General features: G+C 41.1%; 1 protein-coding gene across 13 annotated transcripts in view; it reads right to left on the bottom strand.

The window, feature by feature from the left end:
* Positions 1 to 13028, bottom strand: part of FAM13A (family with sequence similarity 13 member A) — a 224449-nt gene that overhangs the window by 38826 nt on the left and 172595 nt on the right. For 12 of the 13 annotated variants that reach the window (XM_030564851.1, XM_030564850.1, XM_030564847.1 and 9 more), the window contains 3 exons: positions 10037 to 10223; positions 5077 to 5153; positions 3984 to 4026 (listed from right to left, as the gene is read on the bottom strand). In XM_030564851.1, coding sequence (XP_030420711.1) covers positions 3984 to 4026; positions 5077 to 5153; positions 10037 to 10223 — 307 coding nt within the window. The remainder of the gene's footprint in view (positions 1 to 3983; positions 4027 to 5076; positions 5154 to 10036; positions 10224 to 13028) is intronic. The other variant, XM_030564852.1, reaches the window with a different exon arrangement.

Here is a 13028-nt window from a genome sequence, read left to right as displayed (position 1 = left end):
TCACTTAGCTGATTGCAATATTTGAAATTCTTGCTTAAAAATGGATCTGTCCTGTTATAACAATCAGTTACTCTCAGTTCTTGAGGGTATGGGCTACTTACTCACTCATGTAGCTCCTAATACTATGAATAAACCATTAGGCATTCTGAAAAATAATGGTGGCATAAACCCAAGAGAGACAAGAAGACAGATGTGCACTAGTGTAACCTAATGCATTTGAATTAACAATCTCAACCTACAGTTCCACGGATAGTTCACTATTTTAACGACAACAATTTTCTTTTTGGTTGCCTGATGCAACTAGCTTCCAGCCTTATGAAGCTGAGTTGGAAGTATAAATAGCAACAGAAAAAATGGGAAACAGTATGCTTCAGGGGTCAATATATTACCATTCCTTACAAATCTAAAGAACTCTGTACTGATCTTACTAGCCTGAAGTCATGATATACTGTTGATACTAGTAACATTAACAACAACAAAATCTTACGAGACACTTTGGATATGATTTTTAGAAACCGTTCACAGCTACATTTTCTAAAAACAAATATTGTGGTTGCAAATAACTGGGATTGCAATTGATGCCACCTAGAGTTTAATTACATGACAATCAATAAATCAGGTAGGCTGATATTTACATGATTTATTTGTACCTGGCAAAACTGGAGCTGCAAAATAGAAGGCCAGGTTCTGATCCCTTTCAAAAAATCACGCCCTTTATTGAGCTGTTTATTTTAGGGACGGAAGATTACATAGGGGCAAGCAGCATATTTCAACACCATAGCTGAAATGCTGGTACTAGAGCCAGAATGGAAGTGACTGACATAGATGCAGATCTCTCTCATTCATGGTGCTTCATGGGTAAGACAACAACAAAGCAGAGGTAGCCATTTATGCTTATTTTAATTCTGCCTGGGGAATGATGATAGTGATTATTGTTTTGGTTGCAGTAAGTGTACTAGGTGCTGTCTGAACAGAGAAAGTCGTGATTCTTATTCTGAAGTGTGTATGACAATGTGCTCAGCCATCTCAAAATGTTAGAAAGAAACAGAAACGTCTCGGAATCGAGTTCAGAAGTCTGTATTCTACTGACAGCTGGAAGTGGATCCAAATCTCTTTTGTGTTTGTTTTAAAGGGCTCTCTGACCCTCCCAGTAACAAACTACTAGAACTGTGAAACATGGCACATCTTCCCAAAGCTCCAAGACACTATCCGTTCTGTGGCTAACCCCTGAATTATGCAAATCTCACTGCATCTGGGGAATCATTTGCAGCTTTACATAAATGTAAAAACCTAAAGATTTTAGTGATTTAATTGGGGGAAAAAATAATACCACCCGACAGGACCCCTCTGTTAGTTCATCTGGCATTAAATTCCATTTATTTTACTCAACCCTTGACATGTTTCATGTGCTGCAGAGTTGAATACTGGAAATGCATTAACTGTATTATAAAGATTGGCAGGTGGAAGCTAGAGGTTTTTGCAGTTGAAGCCCCCACATCAGTTTTTTTTTTAAGACCTGGGAAGGTCTGGGAAGCCATTCTAGTTTGTGGAATGAGCACATCAGCTGGATGTCAATATGATCAGCAGTTAATATGCTGACAAACAGACTGGCATCATTACATTTCAAGGTCAACACTGAAATGAATGGGAACAGTTTACATGCCTCTGAGAGCTACTGTTTCAGGATGTATGCAGACCCAGACAGACATCATTTACATTGGTTACATTCAATTCCAGTTTGGAAAGGTTTCCTTCGCAACCGTTAAGTGCTAGAAACCTTTTTTTTTTTTAAAATGAAAGTTTAGATTCTGGAGCACGGCTCTACATGCCTGCATCCAGGGTCCAGTGCAAACCAAAAACTGTATCAGGAAAAACCAATGCCTATTCAATTATCTCAACTTGCAAGCTCCTCATATCTTCTTCAAAATTCTTATACTGGAGATGGTGTGGGTGGGTGGAAGGGTAAGTAAAAGTCTTTCACTTTTAGTCAATGAGTTGTTTGTTACAAAAGGTATGTTTTAAGCTCCCCTAAGCAACAGGCTTACAAAGCACAAGGAATGTAAAACTACCGTGAAGGAATGCAACATTTTCTTGACCTTGTAATTCCTATATAATGCGATCTCAGGGTTAATGCTGCACTTTTCTCATTGAATTTTAAGTTATTTATAAGGAGAAGTTCATTTTGAAACCATAATTTAATATTCCAGATTTTTTAAAATAAAATGAAACAAAACAAAACTAGTTTGAAATCCAAGGGGCAGCTCTTAGAAAGTTACTGTCCATACCATGCAGCAGTTTGGAGACAGCAGCCTCTGCAGACCCGTGTCCTCTCCTACACAGAATGGAGAGGTAGGGGAAAGGCATGGTTGAAACCTGGGCTCTATCCCCAAGCCCCCATAAATGTGCTAGCCAGCCCAGCTGAGCTGATGTGGAGTTATCTGTACCCGGTGCAGGGCTGTCACAGATAGTTCCCCTGGGCTCCAGGGAGGAAAACAGGGGACTATACTGTATTTCTAGTCACAGAGTGAACTCTGGTCAAGTTGAGAGCTTGTGGCAAAGCTACAAATTGAGTCTTAAGTCATTGCCACCTCCCTCAGTGAAAACACGGCCTGCATAACCTCTGTAGCAACATGCCATGACAGGGCCATGCTGAGCCCAATGATTCATCATTTTCAGACAATCACTTCCAGTTCTCTCTATCCTTCCTGCTTCTCGAGAGTACCACTGCTGGAAATCAAAGGGTCTAACAACATCAACAAAACAGCAGCAACTATTTTTAAACAGCGCAAAGAGATGGGTTTAAAAATATCAGCTGCAATACCCCTCTCAACCTCCAACCCATCACGTGGAATACAGACAGCCCTTGTCCACAATAGTTTTTTCTTTTCCCCATCCCTGTTATAAATTAAACTAATGGAGACATCCTATCTCCTAGAACTGGAAGGGACCTTGAAAGGTCATTGAGTCCAGCCCCCTGCCTTCACTAGCAGGACCAAGTACTGATTTTGCCCCAGATCCCTAAGTGGTCCCCTCAAGGACTGAACTCATAACCCTGGGTTTAGCAGGCCAGTGGTCAAATGACTGAGATATCCCTCCCCCCACTGCAAGTATCTAAAGGGCCGCTGGTGCAGATAAGTCTTCAGTGGCATTTTAACTGCTGTGCTGTCTAGACCTGCTGAGAGTGTTAAATGAACCAGTGATTAAAATGCTGGCAGCCCTAGTTACACTGGCACTCCTTTTATGGCACTTACGGCACAGCTGCACTCGCAGTATTGCAACTTTAAGGGAAAAAAAGTCTTGTGCAGGCACAGCCGCAGGGAAAGAAATGTGGTGTAAAAAGATGGCATGAATGCTTTTCAGGTCATAACTCCAATTAAACCATATCTAGCTGGCTTCTCAGGGTACATTTCTTAGAATAGTTACAGAGTCACTGGCAAAAGCCAGGGTGAAAAATGATTAGCATAGGGCAGAAACAGACCCCTTCTAAATAAGCAATTCCCTCCCTCAAGTCACCATCCCCAAGAGAGAAAGGGAAGAAAAAATGAATTTGCATCAGACAGCGTCATGAAAATTTATCCACCAAGATTAGGAAACCACAATGGGAAGTCATATATAAAAGACCAAAATTATTTCAGAAAAAAACAGGAGACACAAAGTTAATCTCAGTACACGGTGAACTAATCAGTCACATGCCCTGCTCACTAGGATCTTTATGGAACTCAATGTCAAACTGCTGACTTCAGTGACTTTTGTTTTTTTGATAAGTAAGAGTTACAGGGAAAGGAACAGATGTTTTAAGCCTCATTGTTCAATTACATCCAGGAGAAAAACAAAGCAAACTTCATTTTGGAGGTCTGGACGCTGCCTCAGAGTTACAACGTTTCATTTGAAGCATTTACCTTCCTGACCGGCTAGTTCTATAAAATTGAACTTTTTTGTTTGTTTTGCCCAGGATCAAATCTCAAAAATATGAAGATACCAACCTGTGAGTGCCTGAAAAACACATCGTCGTTTTCATTTTCTTTGCTATTTAAAAAAAAAGAAAAAGGAAAAACAAAAATAAACCAGACTGTCTCACAGTGAAAGCAAACAAACTTTTGTACCCTCCACTTTTTATGCTTTGGCTACCATTGTCAATAACATCTCTTTTAAAAGGATTGGAGTGTGTTTGCTATTGCTTGTAAATACAGCAATATGTAATACTCAGTGTCACGGCACTCTAAGCTGCTACCCCATCCATTTTGCTTCCTCTTAGAAGCTATTTTTGGAAAATATAATAGAATTAAATTCTTCTGCCCTTAATCCAAACAAATTCACATCTCCCAACAACGCCCACACTCACAAATACAGCGATGGAGTAAAATTCTCCTTACTCAAGCAAAGTTGAGTGATTGGGCTCTATGAGGGCGGAAAATGAAGTGCAGAAAAGGGGGCTGGGATCCCCAAACTTGGGGCTAGGGAGTTCGGCTAAAGTGCATCTGTTGCCATTCTGCAGCAGTTGTTGGGGGGGAGTGGGATTTGGAGTTTACAGTACCCATGAAAACACGGATCCTGGGGCCCTTTTCCTGGGCCTACCCGTCTTCCTACCCTCCATGCTATTCTATGTGGCATGGGGGACGAGCCCTTTTTGGTATATAAGAGGGGGCCAAGGCCTTCCTGCAGAGCCTCTCTCCTCTCTATACAAGTCCAATGTGGGGCTGTGGTGATGAAGCCCCTCTGCAGCAAACTGAAAGTCACCCCCCCATGGACTAATGAGGGTCTGTCTGTACAGCAGATGGGAGCATGCCTGCCAGCACAGAGAGACAGAACACTAAAAGGAGCAGCACAGCCACAGTAACAGGGGTGGCTCAGGCTAGTGCCCGAGTACACACCCACCCATGCGGTGGCTAGCCCGAGCTGCTGCCCATTACCTACGCCACAGCGCTATTTTCAGCAAGCTAGCTTGAGCAGAACTAGCAAGCGTCCGTCTGCTTGCCCTGGGAAGCACGCACCCAGCTGCAGTGTGGACGTACCCTAAGAAGCAACAATCACATCACACAGAGCCACGGAGAGCAAAACGTAAGTTATAAAAGTCACCTTTCGTCAGACAAAACCTCCATGTCATCAGGTCCTGCTCTGGCTATTGGCCTTGAGGAGCTAAAGCTTTCCATACTCTGTAACACAGCAAATATTAAGACAATAAGTTAGATAAAAGGAATAATCATACTGGAGGCCATTACAACACCATATCCAAACCAAATACTACATAGAACTAGGGGACAGTCACGGGTCTTTTATACAATTACAATTTAAAAACCATGCTTTTTTACTATCAATTTCCTGCACTAAAAACAACAGTGTGGCACTAAAACAAGTGCCCCTCACCAGAAGCCCTTAAAGTGTTTCACAAAGAGCAGTTTGTGACACAAGGAGTCTTGTCCCCATTTAACAGACTGGGAAAAAGAACAAGAGAAGGGCAAATCTCTTAACAAGCTGTGGAAGAGCTGGTAACAAAATCCAAGACATCTGCCACCAGCCAATCCTATGCTTTACTCACTAAATCACATTCATATCAAGAATTTTAAGGTAAAAGCAACCAAAGTAATAGAGTTGCCTCAAAACACATTTTAATGACAGCACAGTTTGTGTTTGTCTCAGGAAGGATCATGAAGTGCCTCTTCTTGAAAGAGGAAGAGACTAAGGATGAAAAATGATTACTATATACATGGAGGTTACATAACTACAACAACATGAGTACAGGACAATCAATTACACAATCTTGATTTGAGGTTTGCTCTAGTCACCAGCTATAAGAAATATTAATGATGTCACTCATCTCAAGTTTGAAAAACTATGAAAAGAATCTGAACTTTGATCTATCCTGGTTCGCTTGTGTAAAAAGGCTTATAAATGACGTGTGTCAGTTTTACAGACATGATTTCATTAGACACTGGTTATCCCAGCCACTGACCATAAGGCTGTTTGTGTCTCTTACAGTCTCCACGCTGAATTCTAAATGGAGCACCAAAAAAAACAGGCAAAAAATGGGTGCACAAAAAGACCTACATTTGGACACACAGCACATACAGAGTAATGACATACACAAACAGCTAATTAGGAACACAAGATACAAATGTCAGATTTTACAAGTGTAACTGATGTGAAAATCTAATCCTTAAATTTTTTTTTAACCTTTCATCACTCAAGGTCAAGTCACATACTCTAACTTGTAAGCAACTCACGTAGTTCACTTTCTTTCTGCTCAATATATCTCACCTCTACAGTGCCTATAAAAACAGATAAATGAAAGGGACTGGGAAAGCAGACATATGTGAGCAAGTCTTGTATACACTTGAGTGTCTGCTTACTGAAAATTATTTTCCTACTGAGTTTTTTTCAAACTGGAAGCATGTTTCAAAATCGCCTCTAGTCTCTTACTAGATACGTTGAATATGACCATTTCATGCATGCAAAATACAATTTTTCAGTTCTTATGTTTGGATATGTCTCCTTCCAGAAAGGCAGTCTTCAGTCGTTTTTGAACAGAAGAAAAAGCCCTCTGCTAGTGCATCAGAGTGCAGTTCCTGAACAAGACTACGTGAGAACAGAATTCCCACAGCACTCAGAGACATTCATGATGCGGAACTCCCTTCTCTTTAAAATCCAAGCAGATGTGTTCTTTTGGCTAAACGACTCCATCAGCACAGTCTAGTTATGCTTCAGCATTGCCTTAGGAGCCTCTTCTGATCTCATTTTTATGCCTGGTCATCTTGAATTTTAGCAGTGTAAATAAAAACGGGGCATAACAAGTTTTAATGTTTATTATTTGGTTTTGCTTAGGAGGGTTAATTGAAGAGGATTTCTCTTTGAGTGTCCCTTCACACTCTGGCTCAGATGCTACTGAGCAGATAAGACAAGAGTTCCCACACAATTCCTTACTAACCACTTCAAGCTTCACTGCTGAGGTGGGAAGAGTTAAGAGAAAATGGGAAAGAGGGTGTCGCCTGAGTGCTCTTGGGGCAGAAACTGTCTCTTAGGGCTTTTCTACGGAGTAAAGTTATATTGGGATAAGCTAAGGAAGGAACTTAAACCTGTACAGTAATACCAGTGTAGTATAACCACTCATGTGGACACCCTAATTCTGGTATAAGAGTGCCTTTTTCGGTTTACTTTACATCATTTGGAAAAGGGTTTATGGTAAACTGAAAAAAAGTCACTCATATACCCGAATAAGAGTATCCATGTGGGAGGTTATACTGATATATCTATAATGATATAACTGGACAACAGTGTTTAGACAAGGCCTTACTATGTATCTATACTTCACCAAGAACAATAGGGCCTTCTTCCTGGCTGGGTCTCTGGGTACTACTGTAATACAAATAGGAAATAAATCACATTCATAATAGAGAGTTCAGTCGCCATGCCAGCTCAAGCTGCATCTTAGGGTCCCATAGGAGCAGTAACTTACGAGTATATGTGCATGCTTTGTGTATGATGGGAGATGCAGATCTCCTATTTATTTTCCAAGCAATTTACTGGGCAATGTCCTGTTGGCAGAGGCTGCCTCTCTACAGCTGCATCCTATACTATGTGTATTTTGTGCATTCTGACTTGTGCTTTCTTTAAACTGTCACAGAAATATTCCTCCTGTTTCCATTTGACCGTTCCACAGAGATACACTTTCAGCCACACCACACAAGGTGACAACGTGCCTGGCCATGTCTCATAGGTGTGCTCCAGGTAGGATCTGTGCAGCCAGTGTACGAATGCCAAGCTCCAGCAGATCCACAGTTCAGAGAAGGGCCACAGAAGGGAAATGTATAAGAGACAGAGAAGCTATAGGCAATGCAATTTGATGGCCCTTCATTTGAGAGCGGTTAGAGCAGTGGTCACCAACTGGTTGATCGCGATTGACTGGGCGATCCTAGAGGTGAAAGTGAGTGAGGGTGGGGGAGAGCAAGCAACCGGGGGGGGGGGGGTTAGAGTGAGTAGGGTGGGGCCTCAGGGAAGGGACAGGGTAAATCCTGGGTTGCACTTAGATTCAAAAAGTGATCTTGGGCGTAAAAAGGTTGGAGACCACTGGGTTAGAGACTCCCCAACCCCTCAACCCCAAGGTATTCAGTCAAGTAGGTATTTTGGCAGTCTTTCCTTCTTGAAGGCCACATTCTGGGCCAGATTCTCATTTACTCTTCACTCTGGCAGAGTGAAGGGGCCTGAATGGGGACATCAGTGTAATGTCCTCCCACTTTCAGGCCCCTTTATACTGCCAGAGTGGTATTAAGGGGCCTTAGTGTAAAAGCAAATCAGGCTCTCTATGGCACTTCAGTGGAAGTTGCACATGTGTATCCAGAGCCAGGACATGGTCCCACGTCTGCAGAAACTAATTTGCTTTACGTTTATTTAAAAGAAAAGGAGAAATATTTCCAATGTCTGTGGACGGTCACCGTACCACCCATTAACGCAGTAATGGGAAGTAGAAGAAGAATCCCCCACCAAAGAAAATCATGCAGTCTTCTCCAGTAAAGAGGAGGAAAGGAGGCAACTGCACATACTGTCCCACAGGGAAGCTACTGCATGTTCAGTACTTGCCGCCAGAGGGCAGTTAGCTCTACTCTGGCCAGTTACAATTGTACTTGCAATTCCAAAGTAAGTACAAGAGGGTCTTTTTTGGATGGGGGAGGCTCCTTTCCCACCTCCAGAACACCCACAAAAGAGCCACTTGCACTCTTGGCCCAAATGCTGAAATCTGTCTTATGCAGCAGCTCTAAGGGTGCAGAGATTAAATGTCTATTATATGTGATAGAATATGCTTCGTGCTAAATCTAATACATGGAGCCTATGATTTCTCAGTTTCTTTCCTTAATGTTATCAATACCATTTCTATCTAGCACACAAAAGAACTCAACTCATTCTCTCATTGGTATCTGTGTACATTTTAGACTGATAAATAACCACGGTTGTGTAACCTAAAACAAGTGTGCCAGAACACAATGTACTTTTTCAAAACAAACCTATCACATTTCACGGGCACTCACCTATAGGAGACTTTGGAACTCAACCAAGAACAACCAGAGAAAATACTCCACAGCTGGCAAAGCCTACTCTTTTCTCAGGGTATTGTAATGCTACCAATGGTGCTAAAAGCTTGCGATGTCTCAGGTACCATATGGCATTGCATGCCTGTCTTTATCAAGGGCCCAAGTTGAAAGACTCTGTAGGTTCTAACTGCTAACACAACATTTGGTACCTGTGTTGGCTATGGGGGAAGGAGATGTTGCATCAGCAATTTTTGCGGTTTGTCACTGTGAGCAAACTGTCTTCTACTGGGAAGGTCAAACAGGGATCACAAACATGCTGTGATTCAAAACAAAAACGCTGCGCAGTTTAAACCCGTGTCTTCTATAGGCTCTGGTACATTGCAAACTGGTGCATTTGCAGTAAGAAGGTGTGATGTATCTAGATTCATCACCTTTCATCCTAAATGCTTTGCAGAGTGCATGCATTGAGCACCACTGAAATGCAGCCATTGCTGGGAGGAAGGGCAACCACTGAACTGACCCACTCGCAATGCCCCTGGCACTCATTACAAACACCACACTGATGAGCTACATTGTGATGGAAAACTATCGGACAGAATTAAAAAAAAAAGCCCCCTCCCGCCCCAAGCTGATGGTCCAACCTGCGAAGTGCTGAACAGTCTCAATCCTACTAAACTCTTGCAGAGTTGGGGACAAATTTCACTTCCTTACTCTATTTTTGAAACCATGTTGTTTTGCTTTATTAAAACCAAAAATAGCTATGTGTAGACTAAGAGGGTCAAAGTGTGAATTTGGCCCTTCTGTAACCACAATGCACTTGTTAAAAGTGTAGGGCCTGTTTCTCCATGGCCCTAACTAGCCATTTACAGCTGTGCAAAGTGCAAGTGATCATATGTGTGTAAATGGCTACACAAGGTACAAGGCAGCGGAGAAGTATGATGCTTGCTTGTGAGTGGGATTCTCTCTCCCAGCATGATACTGACCCTCTCTGCAAGCAGTACAGCATGTTCGCTTACCACAGGGCCATCCTGGTTATCATTAAGCTCAGAAAGTTTAGTGCTGGATTTCTGCCGTTTTGGTTTATTCCTTTCTCCAATATACCCCGAGTTGTTTTCTTGTAATTTTTCTACTTCCTGAGGAGTCAGAATACAATCTTCAAGGTTTCCAAATCCAGAAGGAATGTTTTCTTTGTTGATGACCTCTCTGAGGAAGGAAAACAACACTTCAACAAAACTGTTTTTTAAAAACACGATCCTATTGCAATTATGCTACTGGCAGAGAAATGCATTATGCTAACTGGTGCAGTTCTGGATTTGTCTCTTAAACTCCATCTGCGTTTCATCCTATTGCAAGAAACACACACAGGCTGTGACATCCTAAATCCCAACAAGGAGTTAAAAACAGGTGCACTACATTGCATGAGAAAACATGGTGATCAACACCGTGGACCAGATCCAACTCCCACCAAAGTCAGTGGAAAGAATGGATCAGCCCCTGGATGTACTAATTATTTTTATAAGGTTATGAGAGTTAACTTTCCCAGAGACAAATGTTAGTTGCTAAAAAAAAAAACACCAAACAACTTGTAATAATTTCCTGTATAAACTGAAAGCAGAATTTGGGCATGGCTCCCAAACCTACTGTAACTCATCCTTTTACCCAAGTTTGCAGGATAAGAATACATAAGGCATTTCCACTGCACACTCCTTTTCTTTTTTGGGGGGCAGGGGTGGGAGAGAGATCAGTAAGACAACGGGATGGGAATTAAAGTGCCTCATCAACAATAACTGTACTACTATGATAGAGAACTGTGTGATTTGTTGCGCTGCATGGAAATGTGTTAGCTTGCTTAAATGCTTCTTATTGGACACTGTGATAAATTCCTGTTTGTCTAGTCAGAACTGTGTGTTTTCCAGAAATGTAATTTATTTCATCTTTGCCTCCTTGTTTAGGAGGGTGGAGATCTTCTCCTAGCTCCCTTTCCCTGCAGTCATTCTTCTGCAGGGCCACTCCTCTGCCCTCTTTAATAGGTTTTTTTTTATTACGTGCAATAATAGAGACACTTTGAAAAATACAGACATCACTGTATTTCTTCTATTTGTATATTGATATGTATTTCCCTCCTCCCAACCTCTGTGCTCCCTTTGGCTAAAAGCACATCTATCCTGCCAGAGATGGAAGGCTGGAATGGAGGGTAACAGCTGTCAGCATCCACAGCAGTTTTGTACAAGAGAGGCACAAAGCTCAAGTTCTGCTTTCAGTAACACCAGTGAAGTTGCTCTAGAGTGGCACTGGTGTAAATGAGAGAGGAGGATCTGGCCCGAAAGTGTTTTGCTAGTCCTCATGAGGGAGAAAGTATTCAGATTTTTTAAAAACGCTCTAGTTATTTTCTAGGTCACAAGTCAGTTCTATGTTATGTTTCTGGAAAAGGTGACAGAGGCTTTATCCAGAGATCTATACTTCTATCAGACTCATTTAACTTTGTGCAATTATTATTTTTAAACCACTGAGATGTGATTTATTGCATTTAGATGGTAGGTCATGTGTGTGCAAAATGTAAGCCTCTGCATATGTTTATGCCATAAATATTATCCCAGCTGTATGCTGCCACTGTATTGTGTAGCACCATGGGTCTTCTTTAGATCTGTGTCCAGACAGCAAAAAGATAAAGCCAGCCAAAATCAAAAAGATCTCAAATGAAATTTTAAATTTTCAGAATTTTCCATAACAGATCCCAGGACAATTTATGCCTATGAAACCACAGAAATGACCTGATTTCTCAGTGCCATTAAGTTAGGATTTTTGATTTGCTTAAAATTAATGTCTGGGGCTTTGGGGTCTATCCAGTATTGAAGAGTTAACAGCTGAATGGACTAGAAAGCATTAACGGCAAATATACAGTGCAATGCAGAGGCTGTGCAGAAAAAAAATGCAGTGCTATATATGCCGCCAAACACGTACAATAGCCCGCCTCTGATCTACTTACCTGAAAAGCCATTAGAAATGCTTTTACTGCAGTTACATCTCTCTGCTATGTTAACATTCCATATTTACCTAAGTTGTGGCATATTCTCCATTACTGACCATTTTTAAATCAAGACTGGATGTTTTTCTAGAAGACGTACACTAGGGATTATTTTGGGGAAGTTCTATTGCCTGCGTTATACACAATGGTGAACACAATGATCCCTTCTGGCCTTGAAATCTATTAATCTATATTCCTGGATGTTAAGTAGTATGGATTACAATTTTTGAGCCTGGGTGCCTAAAGTGAGGCCCCCTAAATAAAAGTGGCTTGATTTTAAAAGATACTAAGGCCTGTAGTTCCAGTAAAATTTATTGGTGTTCAGCAACTCTAAAATAAGGTAATTTTTATAAAAGCATCTATAACATGTATTTAAGAGCCTAACTTTAGGCTCTCAATTATGCGAACATTTATGCACATGATTAACTTTAATATGACAACTCATATGTTTAATGTTAAACAGACGTGTATATGTTTCCAAGATCAGGGCTTCAGCTTAAAAATGTTGGCCACAGTATACAGTTGTGCTCAGTTACTGCCCTACAAAAAAAAAAATCTTTCAGTTTCCCCTCACACACCCATACTACACATTCTTGGGATTACGTTTTCTATATATGTATTTTGAAACAGTTTAGACTGTGCAAACATCTTGCCCATTTAAAAATACTTTTTATTTGCTAAAAGTGGGGAAAGGTCACATTTTCCATTTCAGTAAAAAAAAATCCTTAGATCTCTGCGTGAATACCACCTCTATTCAGAATGCAATGGTGACACATCTGTAGTATATGCTGTATGTTATCAGTAGGAATACTATGTATGACAAATCCTTGAGAGGCGTTTAAAAAAAAGCTGTCTCAAAATACCGTTGATTTGTCTTATAACCATTTAGACAAAAATGGTTTATTTTTTATTAATAAAAGGGGTACATTCTTCTCTCAAATGCTCATATGGAGCATTGCAAAATCTGAACAGAAGCTGTCTTT

This window comes from Gopherus evgoodei, chromosome 5 (assembly GCF_007399415.2).
Source record: "Gopherus evgoodei ecotype Sinaloan lineage chromosome 5, rGopEvg1_v1.p, whole genome shotgun sequence".
Classification (NCBI taxonomy): Eukaryota; Metazoa; Chordata; order Testudines; family Testudinidae; genus Gopherus; species Gopherus evgoodei.
This window is presented reverse-complemented; position numbering and strand designations above follow the sequence as displayed.